Here is a 25304-nt window from a genome sequence, read left to right as displayed (position 1 = left end):
CGGACACGACTGACCGACTTTCACTTCACTTCACTTTGGAGCCCAGGTAGTGGTAGTTCTGCAGAAAACCGGGAGAAAGAAGCTCACCGGCCTCGGAACCCACGTACCGCCGGCTTAGCAAAGGGGCGTTCAGGCAGTTCCTAGCAACGCGCCCAGCGGCTAACGAGGCGGTGAGCCGACTAACGGCCGCGGAGGGGCACCCTAGGAAGTGTGGTTCATTCCAGCGCCCCAGACTCCCTTGGCTCTAGCAGGTGAGCGGGCTTAGGACTACAACCCCCAGGATGCTTCGCGCCTCTCCTTTCTTCCGGAGGCCGGGCGACCGAGAGATTGGCGTCCGTAGCGCTCCGAAGCTGGAGGCCTCTACTGAACCGGGCTGGAGTGGAGCCTGGACCGTCAGCTATGTCTGGGACACGTCCCAGGGGCTGCGTCTCCGAGGGGAATGGCACGTAACCGGGGGGCGGGGGGCAGGGAGCGTGGGGAGGATTTCAGGGGCTGGAAGGATCATAGGCTGCTCTCGGGATCGAGATGGGCTGGGCGCGAGGACCGAGGGGGTGACACCGGGAGGGCCCTAGCTAAGGGATCTTAAAACGCCTGGCACGGAGTTGGCTGTGCACAACGATGCGATGGTCCTTGTGGTCCTGAGGCCTTTGCAGCCTCCCTTAGAAATTCCCACGGTCTGCGAGGCTGGGACAGGATCACTGGGAAATGGGAGACGCTCCTAGATGTGATAGGAGACAAAAACACGTTGGGTCGTGAACACTGCCATTACAGAGAAGGAGAAACTCAAGCATTCAGAGTGGCCCCTGTGTAGTAACCCCACATTAACTTTGCATTCTAATAACAGGACAGGCCGGCACCAGACAACTAGAGCTGCCCACCTCTTATTACTTTCTTCCAAGCTGTGCCAAAGGTCAGTTTGCGTAACTTTTTGAGGAGCGGGCGGGAAAGAATAATTCTGGGGAAAACAGTTCACCACTAATGGAGTGAGTTGGATTTACAGTTAAAGGGGGAAATTTTCCACCAATAGTGAAAATACTATCAAAGAGTAACCAGCTTTCACATCCGTTCTGTGTGCTGATTGCTGCTGGTAAAGTAGTCCTGAGTGTTGCCTGGAAAGGTGTATTGACCACAGAGCCAGACCCCCACCTCTTTTCTAAGATGAAAGTGAAGTCGCTCAGTCGTATCCGACTCTTTGGGACCCCATGGACTGTAGCCTATCAGGCTCCTCCATTCGTGGGATTTTCCAAGCAAGAGTGCTGGAGTGGATTGCCATTTCCTTCTCCAGGGGATCTTCCCGACCCAGGAATCGAACCCAGGTCTCTCACATTGCAGGCAGACGCTTTACCATCTAAGCCACCAGGGAAGCCCATCTTTCTAAGATGGGGACCTGCTATTTTCTGTATCCTCTTTCAGAATAAGGAATGAGGACCACTGCACTTTTTTCAAATAATCTCCAAGCCTCAAAAAGTTACCCAGAACACTTTGCCTCTCATCTGAATCACCCACCATAAGAAATTTTTAACTGATGGAAATAGGTTTTGACCTTTTGAATGAGTAAAGTGAGAGAAGGCTTTATCAATCTTTGACTCAAGCACTGTTAAAGCCAAATTGTTTGTGAGCAGACACTTTAATTTTCTTCATTAGGGAGGATGAGCCTGACAGGCAGAATTCCAGTGAGCTGGACAGCACTGTGAAGGAGCTAGAAGCAGCCCCCAGAGCCTTGAAATGGTAAGCAGAATGCAGAGCAGTTTAGTTCAGTCACTAAGTCGTGTCCGACTCCTTGGGACCCCATGGACTGCAGCACACCAGGCTTCCCTGTCCATCACCAATTCCCAGAGCTTACTCAAACTCAATGTCCATTGAGTCAATGATGCCATCCAACCATCTCATCTTCCCCTTCTCCTCCTGCCTTCAGTTTTTCCCAGCATCAGGGTCTTTTCAAATGAGTCAGCTCTTCACATCAGGTGGCCAAAGTATTGGAGTTTCAGCTTCAGCATCAGTCCTTCCAATGAGTATTCAGGACTGATTTCCTTTAGGATTGACTGGTTGGATCTCCTTGCAGTCCAAGGGACTCTCAAGAGTCTTCTCCAACAGCACAGAATCAGAGCAGGTGTGTGGAAATGGGAGTCTACCCTCCCCCCTGCCTCCACCTCCAAGAGCTTGACTGCATGAAGTACTTTGGGGACTGGGTGGCCCCAAAGAAGAGTGATGATTTTGGATATCAAACTTACTAATGGGACTTCTCTGGCAGGTCCAGTGGTTAAGACTCTGTGCTTCCCAATGCAGGGGGCATGAGTTCGATCCCTGGTCCAGCAAGCTGTGTAGCACGGCATAAAAGAAAAAAAGCAACTTCTTATTAAACAGTAAGCAAGCATCTCTTTTGAGCCTCTGAATATCCATCTGGAAAGCACTTTTACGTGTCTGTCACTGATACTGAACAGTCAGGGACATGGATTAGAGGAAAACATTACATCCTGGGAGGGGTTATATGTGGCGTCTGAAATCTGGGGGAAAGGAGAGACTTCCACCCACCAGATAGCACCCACTGTGGCATCCACTGCTGGTTGGGGGTGGCCCTTTTCATGCTCTGAATGAGTCTATTCTGAGAAACTCTAAGAAAACCATAAAGGCCATCTGTCCCCAAATGTCACTGGTGCTCCTTGTCCCCATCTTTGCAAAAGGCAAAACAATTCATTCTGCATTCTGGGTTTTAGTACACATTCACTGTCTGATCTTGTTCATGGGATTTGTTTTTCCCTTTTTAGGCACCAAAAACCAAGAAAAGATTGAAAGGTAAGTGGGGATGAAACATCACCCATAAGCCAAAAATAATTCCCCCGCCTTGGGTCCACATGACTTAGAAATGTCTGCCTGAATGTTCTCAGTGAATGTCTTTTTTTTTTTTTTTAATATTTATTTGTGCCAAGTCTTAGTTTTGGCGCTTGGGATCTTTAGTTGTAGGATCTAGCTAGTACCCTGGAAAATTCTATGGACAGAGGAGCCTGGAGGGCAACAAAGTCCATGGGGTTGCAAAATGTCAGATACAACGGAGCATGCAGTCACTAGTTCCCTGACCAGGGACTGAATCCAGGCCCCCTCCCTTGGGAGCAGGAAGTCCCTTGGTGTGAGTCTTGCTGTTTTCCCTGTAATCCCAAAGGTAGCTTGTACTTTCCTACGGAACTCCCTATGCCGCCTTGCTGGCCCTCAGAGTAATTCAGAAATAAACAACAGATGGGACTCAGGGAAAAATCCTTTTTGTTGGGCTCTGTATCCAGAAGTATCCAGGTGGGGTATCCTGGATGAGGTCTCAAGCTAGGAGGCCCTAAAGGACCCTTCTTTCCTCCTGAAGTCACGGTGGCCCTTTTCCTGTTCCAGACTCCATCGATGATGTCCTTGGTGACCTCCTGGGAGATGAGGGTAAGTGCCCCTTCCCCAGAACCCCCTGATTCAGGCTTGCTCTCTCTCTCTTTTATTAACTGAGATATAATTCACATAAAGTTCAGTCTTGTATAAAGTGTACGGTTCAGCGACATGTAGTATAAAGGGTGCAGTCACCACCACAGCTGAATTTAGAACATTCTCGTCACCCTGTAAAGAAACTCCACACCATTAGCAGTCACTGCTCACTCTCCCCTCCTCCACCCCTAGGCAACCACTTAATTAACTTTCTTTCTCTATGAATTTGCCTTATCTTACATTAAATGGAGTCATACAGTATGAGGCTTTTGCATCCGGCTTCCTTTCCCCGTATTCGAGGCTCGTCTGCACTGTAACATTCCTCTCTCCATTCCCTTGCATGGCTGGACAATATTCCATTGTTCTATGCGCCCCATTTCATTTGGCCATTCATCAGTTGATGGACGTTTGGGTGGTTTCCACATTTCAGCTAGGCTGTTATGAATAATGCTGTTATGAACAACCATATACAAGTTTTTGTGTGGGCTTATGTGTTCGGTTCTTTCGGGTATAAACGTAGGTGTTGAATTATGGGATTATATGATAACTCTGTGTTTAAGTTTTTGAAGAACCCCCAAACTATTTCCCACAGGAACTGTACCAGTGTACCTTCCCATCAGCAGCGTAAGAGAGTTCCAATTTCCCCACATTCTTGCCAGTAATTGTTATTTTCTTTTTCATTATATCCATCCTGGAGAAGGAAATGGCAAGCCACTCCAGTATTCTTGCCTGAGAAATCCCATGGACAGAGGAGCCTGGCAGGCTCCAGTCCATGAGGTCACAGAAGAGTCGGACACAACTTAGCAACTAAACAAACGACAACAAATAGCAGTCTTAGTGGGTGTAAAGTTAAATCTCATTGTGATTTCGATGGGCATTTCCCTAATGACTAATGATGACTAATGACCTTGAACATCTCTTCATGTGTTTCCTGGCCATTTATATCTTTGAAGAAAGGTCTATTCAGATCTTTACCCAGTTTTCAAACTGAGTTATTTGCCTTTTTATTGCTGAGTTTGTAAGAGTTCTTTCTGTATTCTGGACACAAGTCCCTTGCCCTGTGTGTCCATGTCTGCTGCACTGAGAAACAGGGCTTTGGGGTCAGCAAAGCTCACCAGCCGCAGCGTGGCTGAGATTCCCCCCACCTTGGCCCAGAAACATGCACAAAGCAAGCCCATGGGTGATGGAAGTGCGTTGTTTCCGCTTTCCTGGTCGGGGGTGGGAACAGCCTCTTGATTTGGCACCAGTTGGGTTGACTTCCTGCTTGGAAATATATGATGCCCTCCTCCATTCAGGTTTTTTAAGAGACCTGCCTCAAGGATCAGTTTCCTTTCTCCAAAAAGACCCCTCTCTCAGTAGGAAGATGTGGGAGACAGCTTGGTGGGCAAGGTGCAGTCCTTTCCATCTTGACTCCAGTTCTCTGTGGCCGAATCATATCTTTTATTTTCTTTTTTTCAGTGACACCACCTGAGAAGCCCGTTAAACTTACGTCACGTGCCAGAGACGCCCCAGGTGTAGCCCAGGTGCCCCCTCCCTCCGGGCCTAGACCAAAGTGAGCACATGGGGCCGCCCGGGCATCCAAGCCCCATTTCAGGCCGAATGCTCCTGCCCTTCCCTCCCTCTCCACTCACGGTGGGTCCTGCTTGTAGGGCCACAACCTTCCTGTCCTCCCTTCAACTCCAGGGCAACGGAGGATCCTGGAGGGGTGGGAAGGGAACTGAACTGGAGGTCAGAGGTTCCGGCTTCCAGTCCTGCTTACTGTGTGACCTTGGGCAATTCCTGAAGCTCTCTGAGCCTCTGTTTTCTTACCCTCAGAATAAGAGGATTGGCCTAGATGCTTGACTCTCAAATTGGTGACTCAGATTGTTCTTCTGAACTTTCCCCACGGTTGTGAGAAAGAGGGAGGCACTTTGTGAGCACTCCACTCTCCACCTTCATTTTAGCCCAGATAGTTCTGTTTTTCTCTCCTACCTGTTGCTTTTAAAGGGACTGTACATTTTTAACAAACTTAAAAATCATCACATTCGGTGACTTGTGAGATTCCATTCAGCAATTCTGTCCTTCTGGAGTCTGTCTAGGCTCACTTGGCCCCTCTAAGCTCCTTCTCCTTCCCTGAATCATCTAGTGCCCTGGGGACCATGGGGGTGGGGGTGCTGGTATAGACTCTGCTCCTTTGCAGGTCCCTCCTGGAAGACGATGCCTTCATCACCCAGGCAGGCCTGGCGGGAGCTGATGCCGAGGTGAGCCTGGCCTGTTCTCTCCTCGTCACTGGCTCTGCTCACCCCCAGAGACAGTGAGACGGCTGTTGTGTCTGAGGGACTGCCCACAGAAGGCTTACAAGTCCCCACAAAGCCAGTTTGTTCTTAAAACAGTACCCAAGGGCTGCCAAGTGGACTCAGAGCAAATCCTTTTCATTCCTCCCGGTGAGATGAGCTAGAAAGGAGAGCTCCAAGCAGCTGCTGGAGGCTCGACAGTTGCCCCTTCTTATGGCACTTCCCATAATAAACTCCACGCTGTCCGATCATGGGGAGGGAAAGTAGCTTAATTTGTTTTGTGATGGCCGTAGACTTCCTTTTGGGAGGACCCGAAAGCAGCAGCGCTTTGTGAGTGTCCACAGCTGGTCAGGTTTGACTTCATATGAGCACCGTGAGGGCAGAACCCTCCAAATTATGCTCCTCCCCTCGCCCAGCTCTGCTCCTGCCCTAACAGGAGCCAGGTGATAAGGGTCCTGAGTTTTGTTGGGCCTTGACCAGCATGTCTCTCCTGACCCTTCCATCATGTAGGTTTCAGACATCTCTGATGCAGACCCGCAGTCTCTGCTGCAGGCCATGAAGGTAAGGAAACAGCTTCGAGGAGATGGGCTGGGACACTGTTTTACACCAAGCCTTCATTCTCCCTCTTGTTCCTTCATTTATTTATTTATGTATTCATTGGCTGCACTTCACAGCATGTGGGATCTTAGTTCCCTGACCAGGGATCAAACCCACACCCTTCCCTGCAGTGGAAGGCAGATTCTAAACCCCTGGACCACCAGGGAAGTCCACACCTTGGGTAACCTTAAACCCCAGGACCCTGCTGTTTCGTTTCTACTGCAAACAGCTTCGGCATTTGCTAAGTTTTTGTGAGAAGCTGCTGAAAGCAAGTTTGAGGCTCCCTCCCATTCTCCTCTCGAGGTGGCAGCTGCTTATGAGGGCTGGTGGGAGCACCAGCCGGAAACCTTTCGGCTTATCTGAGACCGACTGTGTGGAGCCTTTGGGTTTCGGCCCTGCCTCTGTCTTTGTCCTGTAACCTTGTTGGGATGGGTCCCCCACCCAAGTCCCCATCTGTTCCACATGGAAGTTGGAGGCAGCATCCTTACCAGGCTTCTCAGAGCCTGGGGGTGTTTAGCACCTGCCAGCTGAGCACCTGTGGGGATTCCTTCCTCCTTCCTGCTTTTCCAGGACCTCGATGAAATGGATGCTGACCTCTTAGGGCTGAAGCCAAGTCTAGCCTCAAACAAAAGGCCTGCAAAGGACTCTGGGAAAGAAGAGCCGCCTAGTCCCCTTAAAATCGCCGGTGTGTTAACCGCCAATGAGAAAGGTGAGTAGGACATAGCTCCTCAAATGAGAAGACACTCTGGGGATGTGGGAGATGCTTAGACAGAAGGCCTCATGCCCTGTGGGTTCTCTCTGCCTGGGAGGGGGAAGACCAGGATCTCACTGTGCACCTGTGTGTTGGAGCGTTTATGGTTGGGGAGGGAGATGAGTTGAGCTTCCCACCGCCCCCGCCCCCACTTCCTCGGACTCCTGGAGAATCCATTTGAGTTAAATTGCAGAATTTTATGGTAACTTTTGCTTCGGCCCAACCCATGTTCCTGTTTGGAGCAACTTGTGAATAGAGGGCCGAAGGTCACTTCCAGACCGCATTTCCAGGCCAAAAGCCTGATTGAGATCCAGGGCGGTATAGACCTGTCCCACAGCTGTGTCCACGGCCACAAGCCCTCAGCCACCAGATGGAAATACACGGCAGCCCGGGGTCCCCGTCACGGTGTGGCAGCATGTAGGCCAGAAGAGACCCAGGCCTGTGACCTTGGCTCCTCTTTGCTGCCTGTAGGAGATGCCATTCCCACCAAGAAGCTACCTCCGTCTCCCTCCAGCTTTGGGCATCAGTACAGGAAGTTCTCCTTGGAAGGTACCGCAGGCCCTGCAGTCATGGCTCTAGGACGCTTCAGTTTCCATCGCTCCAGTTTGGATGCTTGTTTGCCCGAGGGCTGACAGACTGTCTGTCAGATGTGGAGCAGACAGTTGGTGCCGTTGATTTTGTTCCTCACGAATTGAGGAAGGGACTAATTGTGCCCCTCTGGCTGGGATATCTGGGCACTTATTTGCCCGGACTTGGAAGCCAGGGGTCAAACTGAAGATTATAAAGCGTGAGGGAAAGTCCCTTGTCCTTCATGCACTCCCTGACATTTTACTTGCCTTCTCAAGCCTCGGGGATGTTCCTAGAAGGCTGGTGCAGACAGCAGAGCCTGGGGCAGTCACGCTGGAATGCGGGCCCTGGGGCCGCTCTCCCTGCTTCCTCTCCCCTGGCCCAGTCTGCCCTGTATCGGCGCCCCGCTACCCCAGGCCCCCAGATGCTGAGCGCCTTGCATAGGTGCCAGAGCAGCTACAGCTCTCCGGTCAGTAACTCCCCCAGGGCAGTACAGCACTGGTTTTCCTGAACGCGACATACAGTCCGCCCTTTGCTTCCCCTTCTGCCCGTGAGGCTCAGAAGACCCCCTGGCAGGACTTCTCTCTGATGATGAGGATGGAATCCCCAAGAAGCTGCCCTCCACAGAGACGAAAACCTCTTCCAAAAAGAACCCAGCCCCGGTCGGAGATCACGGTAGGGTGGGCTTTCTACGTTCCTGGAGCTGCTGCAGTTGACTCACCGAACTTGCCAGTGCAGATCCAGAGACCCCACCAGGCAGGGACCAGGGGTCTTAGATCCTGGACCAAGAGGTCATCAGTCTCTGGGAAGAGGGAAGGGAGAGGGGATGGGAGCGCCCAGGAGTCAGGCTGGGGGGGAGTCGGGTGCCAGGGTGGGACCAGACGCTGCTGTGCCTGCTGTTCCACTCAAAGGTAGAGAAACGCCCCCTCAGCCCATTCAAACCGCACAGTTGAGGACCAGAAGGCTGAGGCCACTGTGCCCTGTGTTCTGTTTCTCAGGGCCCTCTATCCCTCTAACTCCTGGGGACACTCCAGTCCGAAAGAAGGAAGAGCTGCTCTTTGACGATGGGGACGACATCATGGCCACCCTGGGGTTTGGAGACAGCCCCAAGGCAGAGAAGAGGCAGGCGGGCGACCAGTAAGGGTCCCTGGGCGTGGAGAGTGCCACCAGGGAAAAGCGAGAGGGAGGGTACAGTGTGGCCCCCCCAGGAACCCCTGGTGCTCACAGGTACCTGCCCCTTGTCCCTTCCTGCAGGGAAGGGCCCCTCCCTGCCCGCTCCAAGCTGGATGAGCTGCTGGGTCGGGGCCCTGCTGCCAAGCTCCTAGCCCAGCCAGGCACCGGCGAGCACAGGGAGTTCAAGCTGGACAAGAAGTACCAGCGGCCACAGGGTGAGGAGGCTTGTGGGGTGGGGGCAGAGGGACAGAACAGGTTTTTACCAGGAGCCATAATAAGAAATAAGCTTTACATCATGACACACACACACACACACACACACACACACATTGTATTATTCATATTTATGAACTGGGTCAAAAGTGTCAGAAAATAATCGTCACCGTGTTCAAGTCTCTGTTGTTTTTTTTGGTTTATATGCTCTTTGACTCAGAGAAGGCAACGGCAACCCACTCCAGTACTCTTGCCTGGAAAATCCCAAGGACGGAGGAGCCTGGTAGGCTGCAGTCCATGGGGTTGCTAAGAATCAGACACGACTGAGCAACTTTACTTTCACTTTTCACTTTCATGCATTGGAGAAGGAAATGGCAACCCACTCCAGTGTTCTTGCCTGGAGAATCCCAGGGACGGGGGAGCCTGGTGGGCTGCCATCTATGGGGTCGCACAGAGTTGGACACGACTGAAGCGACTTAGCAGCAGCAGCAGGAAATGGCATCCCGCTCCAGTATTCTTGCCTGGAAAATCCCACTGGCAGAAGAGCCTAGCAGGCTACAGTCCATGGGGTCTCAAAGAGCTGGACACGACTGAGCAACTAAGCACTTTGACGATTAAATATATCGGTTGTAACTTATTAGTTTCTCAACCTGCTAATAGGCAGCAGCTCACGGTTTGAAAGACGCTGCTCTGGCCAGTGTTGCTCTGTTCAGAGGATCGGCCCACGGCCCATCGGCTCGGAGCCCTTGTTGGGACACACGAGCTCACCCGGCCTCACCCGCAGGGGTCGGGGCCGGGCTTCTCAGGTGCACTTTTCACAGCTCACGGTGATGTTCTGTGTGCTGAGGCTAGAGGTGTAGACTGATGCCCAGCCCCTCACATGGCTTCCTCCGCCTCCGCGTCCCCATCACTCGTCTTACCCATTAAGCTGCTAGCTCAGCCCTTTTCAAACCCAGCATTCTGCAGCACTCACAGGTCAACTCCACCTGCTCTAGATCACGGGTTCCTTCATTCACAGACAAAGAAGACACCTGGGGTGACAAGGACTTCACCTTTGGGGCCTACCAGCCCACTGTGGGCTCCTCGGAGGGCCGACAGTCCCGCCGGCAGGCTGTCAGGTAAGCCTGAGGCAGAGTTCCCTGCTGAGAAAGTGGGGGGCCCCCTCACCCCATCCCACCACCAGGCTTGTTTGGGAGGCACTAGACTCCGTGGACGCCAAAGGAGGGGAGTGGCCAGTGCCCAGCAGTCCAGGCCAAGGGGTTGGGACGCCTCCCCAGAAGGAGCGGACCCTGGATTCTGCTCCCAGCCTCCTTAGAAGAGTAAGGAAGAGGTGGACTTGACTCAGCTGGAAGCCCCAGGGAACCAGAAACTGCTGTGATGTCAGCTGGTCCCCTTCTCCGTGAGGAACACCCAGACCCGGGGGAGCAAGAGGGAATCTCGGGCAGCAGCTTCTCAGACTCAGCTCCCGGGAAGCCCGGCCCTGGGCTCTGCCTTGACCGTCCTAACAGTGGTCTCGTCCCAGTTGGCAACAAAATGTTAAGCTAGTGCATGGATTTTTCTGAATTTGGAGATTTTTTTTTTCTCCCAATATATATTTTAAACTTTATATTTTTAAATAATTTCAAACTGATGGAAGAGTTGTGAGAACAACTCCCTCCTATCCTTTCTCCAGGCTCCATGGTGTTAACATTATGTCACGTCGGCTTCCTCAGCCTCTCTTTCCATCTCAGTAACCTTGCACACATGTGTATCAACTCTTCCCTTAAACCTTGGAACCTGCTACCGCCTGCCAGTAACTCATAGAGCGAAGTTGCTCAGTTGTATCTGACTCTTTGTGACCCCATGGACTATACAGTCCATGGAATTCTCCAGGCCAAAATACTGGAGTGGGTAGCCTTTTCCTTCTCTGGGGGATCTTCCCAAACCAGGGATCAAGCCCAGGTCTCCCACATTGCAGGCGGATTCTTTACCAGCTGAGTCACAAGAGACAATGGCCAAATGCATAAGTGAGTGACGGAATGACTGTTGACGGAAAGCCTAGAAGTGCTTGACTCAGCTGACTTTTCTCTGGGTGTGTGTGCCTGTGGTTGGTCCTATTTGCTGCAGATGGATTTGTCCCTGGTTTTCGTGACTGAATCAAGGTGTTTTGCAGACCTCACTTGGCTCGCCGTGGCTCTGGCTGAGCAGGGCCCCAGGCATCCTGACTTCTTACTGTGGGCCCCTTAGTCCCCCCAGGCAGTGAAGGGAAAGGCCCGTCAAGAGTTCTTGGGAAAGGCTGCTTGGCCTGCCTTAGACTCCCCTCTTCTCTGTCTTGAAGTAGGTTCTTAGATGGCGGCACAGACCCCAAGGGAGAAGCTGGCTCCAGGCAGAGCACCCCCGCAGCCTCCAGCCCTACCCCGCCCAGGAGGGGAGGCGCCGACTGGCTGGGTCTCAAGGACGACGGCTCGGACCTGCTCCCCCACTCCCCAGGCAGGGAGGCTCGGAGGGGCCCCCCTCCTGCGAGCCAGCATTCCGCCCCCATCCGCCACCCTGCCCCGGCTGGGCTGCCCTCCTCCTCGGGGGCAAAAGCACCCGCCGAGGGTACCGGCCCTCCTGCCAGAGGCAGCCAGGCTGCAGAGCCAGGAGCATCTGAGGAGGAGGCAGACGAGGACTGGCTGAGCCACGCCCTGTCCCGGAAGAAGGCCCAAGGTCTGGCCAGAGCGGAGCGCGCCGCGGCCTCTGAGGGCCAGCACTTGGCGGGGGCAGCCGGCCGGCCGTGTTCCCGCAGGTAGGGCTCAGGCCGCCGTCTCTCCGGAGGGAGGACTCAGCGCCTCCGTCAGCAGCGCCCCCATTGTGCTGACTGTGGGCAGAGTGCAGTCTCTCAGCCATGCTTCTCCCCATCTCTGGGCATGGGGAGAGCGTCTGGCTCCCCACCTTTGGGAGCTGGGGGGCTGCTGATGCTCACGCCCTGCTGCCGTGGGGCCAGGCGCTGGCCTGGTTGGGCAGGAGACCCAGGGTGCCCTCATGTGGCTCACACAGCCTTCCTGGTGCCTCCGAGCAGGGCTCTGTCCACAGCGCCCTCGGGCTGGCAGGACACCCGGTGTCCAGTGGCTCTGCTGACCAAGCTAAAGCAGGCAACATGTGTGGGGGATCACTTGTGCTCTTGGGGAGTGTTCGAGAAGACAGTGGCTGCCAGGGGGCTCCTGGGGGAGGCTGGAATGTGGGGGAGGACAGGGAGCAGCCCCAGAGTGGGCTGGGACCATCCAGAGGAAGCTCTGCAGCCAGAGCAAAGGGGAGGTGAGGTGGGCAGTTGTGTGACAGGCTGGGCATGTCACCCCACCCTGGGGTTGAGTAAGCAAGGAGGGCAGTCTGGACCTGGACTTGAAACCCAAGGGAAGGGAAAGCTTCCTCACTGGCCCCGAGAGCCGAGAACGGACAGGGAAAAGCGGATGGAGACGAGAGGAACCACGGGGCACTGGAGCCGGTGGGCGAGTGGGCAGGGCCTCAGTGGACGCTGCGGGCATGGCATGGACCAGAGCAGGGCCATGGTGCCCGTGCAGGGCCACAGCTGCTCCTTAGACGTTACCAGGTGGTTGCCCCTGGGAGGGCTGCAGAAGGCCAGGGGCTCAGACCGTGAGGAGGATTCCCAAGACGGGATGGTGGCAACAGGAGGAAGGTGGAGGGGGTTGGGAAGAGGGGCGGCCTTGCAGCTTCCCTCCTGGGCTTTGTCCCAGCCCGCCCTCGTCCAGCCTAACCCAGACCTTCTCCTGCCTTCATACTGACACTTGCTTTCTCAGTCAGCCTGCTGCCAACACCCAAGGGCTCGAGCCAGCATCTGCTGGGGAGATCCCAGGAACAGCAGCGCAAGGGCCACGGTCCCCGCCTGCCGCCTCTGGGTACGTCCAGTCCGAGGCGGGGCTGCAGGCGGGTGAGGTGCAGGGGGCCAGCCCGAGCCCCCGTCCCTAGAACAGTGGGCGGTTGTGCTGGGCTCCACGTGGTCAGTGTGGTGTATGGGATCCAAGACCATGCACGAGACCCACTGAGTCAGGGGACCTGAAGCCAGATCCCCGTCCCCTTTTCCAGCTGAGACCCCACTCTTAGTAAGCTACCAGCCTTCAGGCCTTTCCAGCCTATGACTTGACCCTGGCCTTCGCCTTTCCTGCCAGACCAGCCCTCCCCTCCTCCCTGTATCCTTCGCAGCAGGCTGCTCACCTTGCCACCCCCACCCCATGTCCACAGGTCCCCCGTGACTTGGAACAAGGCCGCCTTGGCCCTCCATGCAGGTGACCCAAAAAGGGGAAGAGCCCCTGGAGACCACTCTGGCACAGGTGTGTGTTCTGCTTTGTTTGGGAGGTTAACTCTGGGTGGAGAGGCACTGAGAGCTTCCTTCGGGGGTCCCTGCAGGCAGACATGAAGCCAGGCTCTCCCGAGCACACGCCTAGACTGCCGGCCTCCCTGTACCTCCTCATTTCTGTGCCGTTGATTTTTCAGAGCCTGCAGTTGTTTTCCCGAATTCCCAGGAACCCTCAGGGCCTTCTGTGCCTGTTCAGGTAGGGAGGGTGAACAAACAGGCGGGCTCATGGGGCAGTTCTCCTGTGCTCAGAGGCAGCACCTGCCAAACTGCCAGGAGGAATGCGTTGTCCTCTCAGCCGGCGCCCCTGTCTCCCTACCAGCAATCGCCTGCCTCTCCTGGACAGGGTTGGGTGCTCACTTGCCGGCACCAGTGGAGAACTGAGGTGGCCCCCAGGCAGAGGCAGCTGTGAATGCTTCACTCAGAGTGCAGGGCTCAGCTGTCCTGCTGCTCCATCTAGAAAACCTCCTCCACTGCCGTCCTCCCACCGCCCACATTGCCCAGGCGCAATAGCACCTGTGCCCGCCGGGCCCGAGGAGGCCTGGCCCCACAGGAGCCCCTGTGGAGCGCTTCCCGGGAACCTGGAAGCGCCTCTGCGATGGTGGGTGGGTGGTGGGCAGCCTGCAGGACCCAGAGCATTGCTCTGCATTGGGACTTCAGGCCTGACAGCAGGGCCGGGGTCACCACCTTCTGTTGTAGCTGGAACTCTGTGGGGACCCGCTGTTTATGTGGAACCCCTGCTGGGAGGATGTTGTTCTGAGGGCATGGGGGAGACTCATTTTCCCCAACCTGACCTGAGAGGGGAGGACAGGGACCATATGACCCTCCAGGTCTCATCCTTGGCCTCTGGGTGTCATGACCCTGTCCCTGTCTCCAGCCACAGGTCAGGCGCAGAGCCTGGCAGGTCAGAGGTGAGCTCAGCTGGGGTCCTGTCCCCTACCTGATGGGGCACGTCTCTCCCCCTCTCCTCCAGTCCCTGGCCTGGAGCCTGCTGCCCGGCTCTGAGTACCAGCAGCAGCTCCTGGCGGCACAGGCTCAGCTTCAGAGCGGCACCGCTGAGCTCCAGGCCACCCTCCTGCAGAGTCAGGCCCGGCTGGCGGAGCTCGAGGCCCAGGTGAGGGGCAGAGGGGCAGCAGCTTCCAGGGCAGGGCTAGTGGGAGGGTGTGCCGTGAGGGCTGGACGGCTTCCCCCGGCAGCCTGAGGGACTCTCCACTCCGTCCCCTCCCTCCATGCCATGGCCCAGGTGCGGAAGCTGGAACTAGAGCGGACCCAGCACAAGCTGCTGCTGGAGAGTTTGCAGCAGCGGCACCAGGCAGACCTGGAGCTCATCGAGTGTGCTCACAGGTACCCAGCTCCTCCAGCCCAGGCTGCCCGTGGCTCAGGGCCAGCCCCAGCTCGGGTGCCCTGAGGGCCCTCTGGCCTCCCCTTCTGAGCCTCACGGTTGGGTGTTCTGTTGGCAGGAGCCGAGTCAAGGTGCTAGAAGCATCGTACCAGCAACGGGAAGAGCGGCTGCAGAGAGAGAACGAGGAGCTGTCTGCCCAGTATCTGTCGCACTGCCAGGAGGCCGAGCAGGCCCGCGCTGAACTCACGGCCCAGCACCAGCGGCGCTTGGCGGCCGCCACACAGGAGAAAGACCAGGAGATGGAGCGGCTCCGGGAGCTGCAGCGGTGAGGAGGGGCCGGGGGCCGGCTTCAGGGCTGGCCAGAGGAAGCCAATTGCCCTGAGACCCCAAGCCGTGGGCTCAGCAGCCTCTGTACCAAGGCTTGACCCCTTGCTTCCAGATGAGGACTGAGAACTGAGGCCCACCTCACTGACCCATCTCACGTACCCTCCCACCCCTGGTGGGGATCCCCCCACTCCTTCAGAGTAGCGAGGGCATCCTGGCAGGGCCCAAGGTCACTGGCTATTGAAGCAGGGCCTGGCAGCAGCAAGTAACCCAAGCGCTAATTAAGCACAGGTGAACCAACCCATCAGCCGGACCACTCGAAGCTAGTAACTGCATCAGCCCTGGAAAAGGTTGTGCCTGGCCTGTGGATCTGATTGCCTTTCCAGAGGAAAGCAGAACTAAAGAAAAGGCACATGAGGGGGTCGGCCAAGGTGGGCTGAGTCGGCCTTTCCCCACGGCTCAGATTGGCTAGACACGAAAGGCTTGTCAGGCCCCTGTCAGGTGTCCTTGGCTGAATAACAAGGAATCTTCCCCAAGAGAGAGGATGTGGCATCAAGGCAGCAAGAAAGATAAGAAGACGTAGGAGCCAGGGAAACGGAGGCAGTGCCTGGTGCCGGGGAGGAGAGGCCACAGAGCACGGACCGTCCAGAGCAGCCCCCTCCCGGACGGAGCTGCCCAGGGTGTTCACTGCGCCGCCCTCCCCCCGACCCCATCCCCTAGGGCCTCCATCCTGGAGATGCGCAAGGACCACGAGGCGCAGCTGCAGCGGCTGAAGCTGCTGAAGGACCGGGAGATTGACGCCGTAACCAGCGCCACCTCCCACACACGGTAGGCTCGCCATCAGGCTCTGCTCCCCCAGCAGGGCGGGGCCGGGGGACCAGGCCTTCATGACCCGAGCCCCGCCCCCTGCACCCCAGGTCCCTGAACGGCATCATCGAGCAGATGGAGAAGTTCTCCAGCAGCCTGCACGAGCTGTCCTCCCGTGTGGAGGCCTCACACCTCAGCACCTCCCAGGAGCGGGAGCTGGGGATCCGGCAGCAGGACAAGCAGCTCCAAGGTACTGGGGCCCCGGGCTCCTCCGTCCTGTCCCTGCCGATGGGAAGGCAGGTGGGTGGGCAGTGAGCACCCTGTGGGCCTCCTCCAGCGCTGCAGGAGAGGCTGAGCCGGCAGCAGCGGGACATGGAGGAAGAGCGGAGTCGGCTCCAGGAGGTCATCGGGAAAATGGAGGCACGCCTGGGCGAGCAGAGCCGGCTGCTGGAGCAGGTGGGGCCCGTCCTCCTGCCCCTGTTGCAGGGCCTGTCTACCCGGCACTGGGCAGCTGTCCTCTGCCCTGGCCTCCTCGGTGCTTTTCTTTGTCTCTCTTGCCCCTTCCTGCCTTTGCAGGGACTCCCACCTCCCCAGCCTCCAGAAGTGCCCCCAGCCCACCCCGTCTAGCCCCTACCCGCTCATCACTGATGCCATCACTGATGTGACTTTGGGAGAAATGCTCTTGTCTCCTGAGCTGTCTTTAAACTCCCTTCATCTCTTGCATCTATAAGAGCAGGCTTTGTGCTTTAAAAAATCATGCCCTTTCGTGCTTGTTTCAGCAGCACATGTACTAAAATTGGAATGACATAGACAAGATTAGCATGACCCAGTGCAAGGACAGGCAAATTGGTTATAATCTAATAAGTGGTGAAAATAATTGGCTGCACTTGTGGGAAAAAACAACTCACATTGACCCCTACCAAACAAAAAAGCAATTCCTGAGAGAATTGATACAGTAAATATTTGATGAATTCAGAAATAGTAATAACCTTTTCTTTCTTTGTACAAAGTTCTAAGATGATACATGTCATTGAAAAAATTAGAATAACTGGCAACAGTAAAGAAAAAGTATCCAGTAGCCCGAGGTAGCCACTGATGACATCACAGATACCCTATAGACCTGTCAGTATGTGGACACAGATGTTTTTATATCCTGAACCATGTTTATTCAGCCCTATCAAGCACTTGACTCAGTGCCTGCCTCAAACCAGTCCCCAGGCTCCTTCCCATTTTTACTGCTCAGGAAAGTTGGTGTTTGTGGCATAGCGTGGGAAAAGCCAGATGAGGGTGGTTTGCTCAGCTCCCTGGGGAGCATTCAGGCCTGTCTTGGGAGCAGGTGGAGCCTCCAGGGGCTGGAGCGCTCAGCCCTGACCCTGCCGGGCCCGCAGGAACGCTGGCGGGTGCATGCCGAGCAGTCCAAGGCCGAGGCGGCACAGCGCGCTCTGGAGGAGCAGAGGAAGGTCATGGTCCAGCAGATAGCCATGGAGCGGGAGGAGCTGGAGAGGGCCAAGGTGAGTCCAGACGCACCACGATTGGCTGCATCCCTGCCATCAGGCCCAGGGATGCTCACCGGGGCCCTTGCCCCCTCGCCCCAGAGCGCCTTGCTGGAGGAGCAGAAGTCCGTCATGCACAAATGCGGGGAGGAGCGGCGGCGCCTGGCGGCCGAGTGGGCCGAGTTCTTCACCCAACAGAAGCTGAGTAAGGAGCGGGCCGAGCGCGAGGCGGAGCGGGCGCTGCAGGTGGACACCCAGCGGGAGGGCACCCTCGTCAGCCTGGCCAAGGTAGGACCCAGAGCCTCCCGGATGGTGGGAACCCCGCACAGCCCTGCCTCTCTCCCTACCCTGGCCCTCACGGTCTGATCCTCCCCAGGATGGTCAGCTTCAGAAAGCACGCAGCGGTAATAAGAGTCACCACTGCGGAATTGAAACAACCACAATCATCATAGTAACAACTTGCTTTTACTGCTTCTTTATACTCATTTGCTCTTTTAATCCTCATCACCTTCCCATGACTTAGATATTCTAGAAATGAAGAAATGGATTCAGAGAAATTGAGCCTGGGGTTTGGCGCCAGGTCTCCCGCCACCTCCTCCCAGAGTCAGGGTGGAGTTCAGCCCCAGCAATGAGGCAGGGTGACCTGCGGGTCCCCAGAGCCCAGTTCAACTCCAGGAAGGAGAATGCAGCCAGGCTTTAACATCTCCAGGAGCAGGCAGAGCTGAAGATCAGGGCCAGTGAGCTCCGGGCCAAAGAGGACCAGCTGGCAGCCGAGAGGGAGGCCCTCGAGCGGGAGCGGCAGGAGCTGCGTCTGGAGAAGGAGAGGGTCAGCGCCGCTGCCCAGCGCATCAGGCTGCGTGCGGAGGAGGTGGAGAGCATGAGCCAGGTGCCACGGCGCAGCCGGGGGGTGGGGGGCGGCACGCTGACCTCTGCCAGCCCAGCTGACCCAGCCGGGCTCCCCGCAGGTGGCCTCGAAGAAGTACGAGGAAGGGGAGCGGGCCCTGCGTGACGCCCGGCAGCTGCAGTCGGAGCAGCAGGCCCGGCTGCAGCTGGTGCAGGAGCAGCAAGAGCGGCTGCGGCAGCAGGAGCACCACATGCACCAGGCAAGGTGTCTCCCAGAGGCTCTGCCCCCGGCACCCCTCCCCAGGACCCCTCCCCCACCTTCTGCCCTCACTGCAGTGTCCTCCTCTCTGGGGCCCGGGACAGGAGCATCTGAGTCTGGCCCAGCAGCGGCTGCAGCTGGATCGTGTCCGACAGGACCTGCCCTCCGGCCCAGTGGGGCTGCTCTCCAGGGCCCAGGACCCCGCAGCCTCCAGCCTGAGTGGTAAGTAACTCCGGGAGGAGGGGACATCGGCTCAGCCCGCCCACTGGGCAAAGCATGCCAGCCACATCCTGCCCAGCCTCCTGTGTGCTCAATATAGGAGGCAGCTGAGTTTGTTTTTTTAAAACCTAAGTTAGTTATTTTTATTTCATTTATTTTTTTTTAAATTTTGGCTCTGGTGGATCTTTGTGACAATACACAGGCTTAGTTGACCCGTGGTATGTGGGATCGTCCTGGACCAGGGATGGAGCCCATGTCCCCTGAATTGGAAGGCAGATTCTTGACCACTGGACCACCAGGGAAGTCCGCAGCTTAAAGTCATCTTGTTATTTCTTTTTTTATGCTAGTAATGCATGTTATAGAAAAATAGGTCAAAAATAGAAGAAGGGAAACTAGTTTTTAAAATATTTCCCTCCGGACTTCCCTGGCAGCCCAGTGTCCAAGACTCCAAGCTCCCAGTGCAGGGGCCAGGGTTGAAACCATGGTCGGGAGCTAGATCCCGTGTTCTGCAAATAAGACTCAGCACAGCCAGATAAGCTTTAAAGTGGACCATGCTTATATTAAAAAAAATAACCTTCAACCCACTCTCTAGAACCACTTTATAAACATTTTGGTGCATAATATTCTAGACTGTTGTGTGTATGTTTTTAAAAACAAAATTGAGTTCTTGAGGTGCTAGCCCATACCCCCTTTGCCTGGTAAAGAAATAAAGCTACTCTTTCTCCTCCATTAAAAAAAAAAATGAGATTGCATCATAGATTGTTTTGTACCTTTATTTTTTCCATTCAGAAATATTCAGATGGAACATATTTTCATGTCAGTAATTACACATTTAACTCTTAATCCACATAATTTTCATTATGAGTTGTCCTATATTTTTACTAATTTCCTACTGATTTTTTTTTGTTGTTGTTGATAAGGTAACTAGCACTTCAGTGGAAATCTTTGTTAAATACATACATCTCTCCCTGATTATTTCCCTTGAATAAATTTTCAGAATTGGACTTAGCAGCTGAGATCTCATGAGCATTTTCTGAGGTTTTTGAAAGCTGGATGTGCCCGGAAGGTCGGTTGGGTCGCACCCACCCGCAGCGGTGAGAAGGCCCCAGAATCCAGCTGTGGCTGTCCTGGTCTCCTGCCACACTGCCCCCTGACCCCGCCCTCCTCTGCCTTTCAGCCACGGTGGCACCTGCCCCCGCCGTTCCTCAGTGCAGCCAACCGCCGGTCGGCCTGGGTCCCTCACATCTCTACGCCAAGCTGGTGCTGCTGAAACACACAGCTGAGCAGGTAAGCGTCCTGGAGCAGTGGCCACCCAGGCCCACCCGCTGCCCCTGGACTCAGGGCTCCTCGTGTTCACAGTGGGGACAAGAAGCTCAGGCAGAGGAGGGAGAAAGCACAGCCTGGCCCCGGGGAGGGCCGAGCCCACCCCACTCCTGGCAGAGAGCAGCACGGCAGGTAAAGGCCAGGCCTCACAGACGCTCGTGGTGTCACTGAGGGAGCATTTCCTACCCGCCAGGCTCTGCGCTGAGCCTTGTGAGCCTCCCCTCGCACAGCCCTCCCTGGCAGGTACTGTAATTTTCTCCAGTTTGCAGACAGGCCGAGCGGGCCCATGTCATGTGCTGACACATGGCCTCCCCTGGAGGGAGAGCTGGTACGTTCCCTGCCCCACCCCCTCGGATCCAGAGCCAGGCAGAGCCAGGACGTCAGTCGGGAGAGGACTGATCGATCCGCTGACCCCCAGGGTCCCCTCACGCCCAGTCCAGCGATCTGCATCCCTGTCCACAGAAGCGGGTGCAGGAAGGAGCCAGAGGGCGATTGCTCACCTAGCTCTGCCTTTCAGGACCACGACTTTCTGGAGAATGAACAGTTCTTCCTGGAGACCCTTAAGAAAGCCTCCTACAACATGGCATCCCACTCAGCCTGAAGGCCCAGCTGCTTCCTCACCAGAGGCCTCAGACCCTGCAACAGACCCTCTGGCTGCCAGCTCATAGCAGGGGCACTCGGGAGAGCCCCTCGATGCCCAGGGCCTAATTTCAGCTCTTCCTGTGGACAGGGTGCCAGTGGGTTCTTTGTGAGCCCCCAGCCCATGGCTGAGGCAGGTGGGTGCGCCCAGGCCTCTCAGACACCCCAGGAGGCAGCGGCCTCTGGGGAGATGCCGTCCTGAGGGCAGGCAGCCCCACGACACTGTCAGTGGCAGCTGTGGGTCTGCTCCCACAGACTCCTACCTCAGGACCCAGGGTCTGACTGGGCTCTGTGGGCCCCTCAGCCTGTGGATGGTTTTAGAATCTTTTCATCTGGGCCTCTCCTGAGGCCGGGGGCTTCTCTACCCCCTTGCCACAAGGAATGGCCGACAGAGAGCATGGGATCTCCCCGCTTTGGGGATGTAGAGTCGGGCCACACATGTTACAGGGCCTTCTGGCCTCCTGGCTGATGAGGTGGGGGTGCTGCAGGGACAAGGAGGGCGCTGTGCCTGGCGCTTTTACCTCGAGTTCTGACGTGCTCTTGGGGCTCAGCCAGTCCGTCCTGCTCTCAGGCTGGCACACAAAACCTGCGCCTTGTTCCCAGCTGCCAGGGCAACCGACTCACTGGCACAGACCCTGGGCTCATCGGCTTCTTCTGATACACTTCCCAGAGGGTGACGGGGTGCGGGGAAGGATGGAAGGCTTTTCTCTTTGCTGTTCACTGGCTGCAGAAGCCCAGCAGTGGAAACGAAGATGACAGAGCACACCCCTGTCTGGGAGTATACAGAGCACTGGGGAACGGAAGGGGCCGCACCCTGGCTGCTGCCCGAGGTGGGGGGCTTTGCCCTTCTCCATGTACAGGCAGTGGGCCAAGGCCTTCCAGAGGGGCACCAGGAGAGGGCTGAGGGGGTTGGTAGTTGTCTGCTGCAGACCCAAGGACTCAACTAATAAAATCGCAGTTATCAGAACTTCCCTGACAGTCTAGTGGTTAAGACTTGGCACTTCCACCGCAAGATGCGCAGGTTTGATCCCTGGTTGGGGAAAAAGAAAAATCAGCAGTTACCTCGAGAGCGGCTTCTCTCACCTCCCATCAGAGAGAACTGTCCGAGGAGCAGGAAGGTGGAGGAGGGCAGTGCCGAGGGGGTCATGAGGGCCCAGGGGCGTCTCTGCTCTTTGAGAACAGCCTCCAGCAGGATCTCGTGTTATTTACAACCTTCTTCCTGGACCCACTGAACTGCTATATCCTTCATGACTGGGTTCATAGAATTTGCCACGGCTCATCAGGGTTGGAACCTATTTATCAGAAATGTTTGTTCTGTAGGGCTGTTATTTGCTCTAAAACTGACTGGCTGGGACCCTCCAGCCGCCCCCGCTCTCCTGGCTGGACCACAGGCCAGAGGAGGGTGTGATTACCACCCTTACTTCACAGATGAAGGGACTGAGACTCAGAGGTTAAATAACCCGCCCAGGGTGGCAGCAAACAGCCAGACCTGGGTTTGAGCTGTCCTTGGGCAGTTTCCAAAGCCCAGGACGCTCAGCCATATCACAGCTGCCTCCTAGAAAAGTGTGCTGTACCCAGAGCTTCTGTGAAGTAGAAGATCCCCTACTGCTGCTGGGGGTGGTGCCCACACCCAGGAGGGAAGCATCCATGTGCTATTAAAAGCCTTGTTGAAGCTTGGGAATTCAGTCCTCTCAACACTCTTAATGAGTTCCCACCTGTGTGGTGAGCTGGGGGCGTGGCCTAAGGTTGGGCGTGGTCTAGGAGAAGCTGGCATTTAAGCAAGCACTTGACAGATACATGGGTGATCACAGGAGGGGATCACAAGTGATGACACGTTGGAGGCTGTGCAGAAGGCCACAGTGAATGAGCTTAGAATTAGGGGGCAGGTTGATGAGGCTCTGAATACCTTGTTAAAGTTTGAGCTTTTACCTCCAGGGCAATGGGTATGCAATGAAGGATTTAAAACAGCATGGAACCATACTTGTGGGTTTTTTAAATTAATTTTTTGACTGTGCCGCTGAGTCTTCATTGCTGTGTGCAGGTTTTTCTCTGCTGTGGTTCGTGGGCTTCTCCCTGCGGTGGCTCCTCTTGTTGCGGAGCCTGGGCTCTAGGGTGCAGGCTTAGTGGTTGTGGTACACAGGCTTAGTTGCCCCACGGCATGTGGCATCCTCCCAGCTCAGAGATCGAACCCGTGTCCCCTGCACTGGCAGGCGGATTCCCAACCACTGGACCACCAGGGAAATCCAACCATATTTGCATTCATGTTTTAGAAAACCTGCTGTGGGTGGAGCCCAGACTGACCAGAGCGGGCAAGAGTGGGGACAAGAAGGCACTGTGCTGGACATGGCACGGGGACCCGGGGTCTGACATGGAGGATCAGGAAGGAGAATATGCCAAGGAAGACCCCAGCTTCCTGGCCTGGGCAACTGGGTGCCCATGAAACAGCCACGTAGAGATGTTCCAGGGGCACTGAGTCATGCTGACTCACCCAGTGCCTGGAACTGCTCTGAATCACCGTCCCCAGCATTAAGGTGTGGCAGGTGGCTTGCTCATCCCCTTTTCATTAACGTTCTCCTAGGCCACAGGCGCAGAGAAAGCAATGGCACCTCACTCCAGTACTCTTGCCTGGAAAATCCCATGGATGGAGGAGCCTGGTGGGCTGCAGTCCATGGGGTCACTAAGAGTCGGACACGATTGAGCGACTTCACTTTCACTTTTCACTTCCATGCATTGGAGAAGGAAATGGCAACCCACTCCAGTGTTCTTGCCTGGAGAATCCCAGGGATGGGGCAGCCTGGTGGGCTGCCGTCTATGGGGTCGCACAGGGTTGGACATGACCGAAGCGACTTAGCAGCAGTAGGCCACAGGCGGGAGAAGGCTGCTCACAGGAGTGTTATGTATGTATGTGCTGATCTTTTTCCCTTCATAATGATAAACAGCTCCTCAAGGTCATAACCTAGATGTTCCCTGTAGAGAGAGAAATATTGGTAGGGAGTAACAGTGATAAAAGACACCGGTGGGGCTAATACTTCCAGTTTCAAGAGTTATTCATGTTTATTATTTGTTTCAAGTTGACGCAATTGGGAATCCCTGCTTGGGCTTTTGAATTAGAACCCAGTTAACCCCGCTCTTAGACGGTTCTAGGACAGTGAGAGAACAGAATGTTTTTCAAAAGTAAGGAATAATTGGAACTACCCTGTTGGTCCAGTAGTTAAGACTCCCAGCTTCCACTGCAGGGGCATGAGTTTGATCCCTGGTCAGGGAACTAAGATCCCCCATGCTGTGAGGTGTGGCCAAAAAAAAAAAAAAAAAAAAAAAAGGGCAGAAATAAATCATCTTTTAAAAGAAAGTAAGGCATAATGGAGAAATAGGAGCTATCTGATTGACCAGCAAGCTCTGTGCCTCTGCCCCTGGAGGTCCCATGAGTCTTCAATTCTAGAGGGCGGGCTGGGGGTGGGGGGTGGGGGGGTTAGAGGCCAGTAGAAGAGGATTCAGAGCAAAAGTAAAAGATAAAATAGCAAAGGAGCCAGGTGTAAACACACAGGACGCTAAGAAGGTAGGAACCCCTGTGCTCCTGGCCTGAGGCATGGTCCTGCTCTGTTTACAGAACCTTTGGCTATACTGTTGATCAGCTGCTGCTGCTGCTAAGTCGCTTCAGTCATGTCCGACTCTGTGCGACCCCGTAGACAGCAACCCACCAGGCTCCCCCATCCCTGGGATTCTCCAGGCAAGAATACTGGAGTGGGTTGCCATTTCCTCCTGTTGATGAGCAGGATTTCACAAATTAATAAGCAATGACTCCTTCAGGGCAGAACTGGTCTTACTGGCCTTAACATACAGCAGCTGTGCACTGACGGTGAGCTCAGCTGTTCAGCTGCTGTTGATGAAAACCAAATGCAAGGTGTGGCCACTTCCTGCTGGATGAAGAGATCCCTCACACCATTTCTGTGTGAATGTGAGGGTCAAGCTTCTGCTAGTACCAGAGCAACTGAATGGGTCACCAACCCTGGTTGGGACATCAGGGAAGCCTTCCTGGAGGGACAACTTCACTGGATCTAGGAGGTAACTTAGCAACAGGGGGGAAAGGTAAGGAGGGAAAGGCAGAAGGATCAGCACATGCAAAGGTCCTGTGCAGGGGAGAAAAGTGCTAAGTAATTGAAAAATGTGAAACCAAGTCCCCGTAAAAACGTGTTCCCTTATAAAGTTTATAATTAATCTCTCAGTCCAAAACTATTCCCTTTCCTTTACCTTCTGACCTCAATCCTGTGGTAACTGGACACTAATCAGGTCAGATGACTAAAACTGCTGCTGTTGATAACATCGTTAATATACTAAGATTGCTACTAGAGATATCACTGTTAATGTGCAAAGTTTGACTGTTTCTCAAGGACAAGATTAGGCAAAAGACCCCCTCAAGCCATGGACCACCTGGCTAGAGAGTCGTAAACCAGAAACATCCAGATACCCAAAACTTCAACTAAGAAATGTCATGGGGGGTGGGGTGGGGAAAAAGTCACAAAATGATGACCCCAGCTTCGTTCTAGCCTTAAAAACAAACAAAAAAACCCTCCAAACTCAAAGACCAAGTTGGGGTAGATCTGAGGCTTGTCTCCCACTCCCCTCCTTGGTGTCTGGCAATAAGTCTTTACTTTGCCACAAACCAAACCCACTGTCAGAGTCTGGCTCTGCATCATG

At 55.1% G+C, this 25304-nt stretch overlaps 1 protein-coding gene and 1 non-coding gene across 2 annotated transcripts; both read left to right on the top strand.

The window, feature by feature from the left end:
* Positions 1-117: 117 nt before the first annotated feature.
* FBF1 (Fas binding factor 1) lies at positions 118-21580 on the top strand. The gene is made up of 31 exons (XM_055575168.1): positions 118-251; positions 845-910; positions 1645-1728; positions 2766-2793; positions 3376-3417; positions 4915-5008; positions 5636-5696; positions 6240-6290; positions 6897-7035; positions 7549-7626; positions 8200-8319; positions 8643-8781; positions 8899-9032; positions 10049-10148; positions 11348-11797; positions 12807-12905; positions 13249-13337; positions 13501-13559; positions 14334-14474; positions 14604-14704; positions 14821-15027; positions 15747-15854; positions 15944-16083; positions 16171-16289; positions 17222-17344; positions 17429-17614; positions 18036-18212; positions 18292-18429; positions 18533-18650; positions 19825-19934; positions 20488-21580. The coding sequence occupies exons 3-31, from the start codon at positions 1726-1728 to the stop codon at positions 20569-20571; spliced, it is 3438 nt and encodes a 1145-aa protein (XP_055431143.1). The 5' UTR covers positions 118-251; positions 845-910; positions 1645-1725; the 3' UTR covers positions 20572-21580.
* Positions 16600-16702, top strand: LOC129651903 (U6 spliceosomal RNA). The gene has a single exon (XR_008714400.1). It is a non-coding gene; the product is annotated as a U6 spliceosomal RNA (small nuclear RNA).
* Positions 21581-25304: the final 3724 nt, after the last annotated feature.

The sequence above is a fragment of the Bubalus kerabau genome, chromosome 4 (genome assembly GCF_029407905.1).
Source record: "Bubalus kerabau isolate K-KA32 ecotype Philippines breed swamp buffalo chromosome 4, PCC_UOA_SB_1v2, whole genome shotgun sequence".
Lineage (NCBI taxonomy): Eukaryota > Metazoa > Chordata > Mammalia > Artiodactyla > Bovidae > Bubalus > Bubalus kerabau.
Note: the sequence above shows the minus strand (reverse complement) of the source record. Positions and strands in the feature narration are given on the sequence as shown.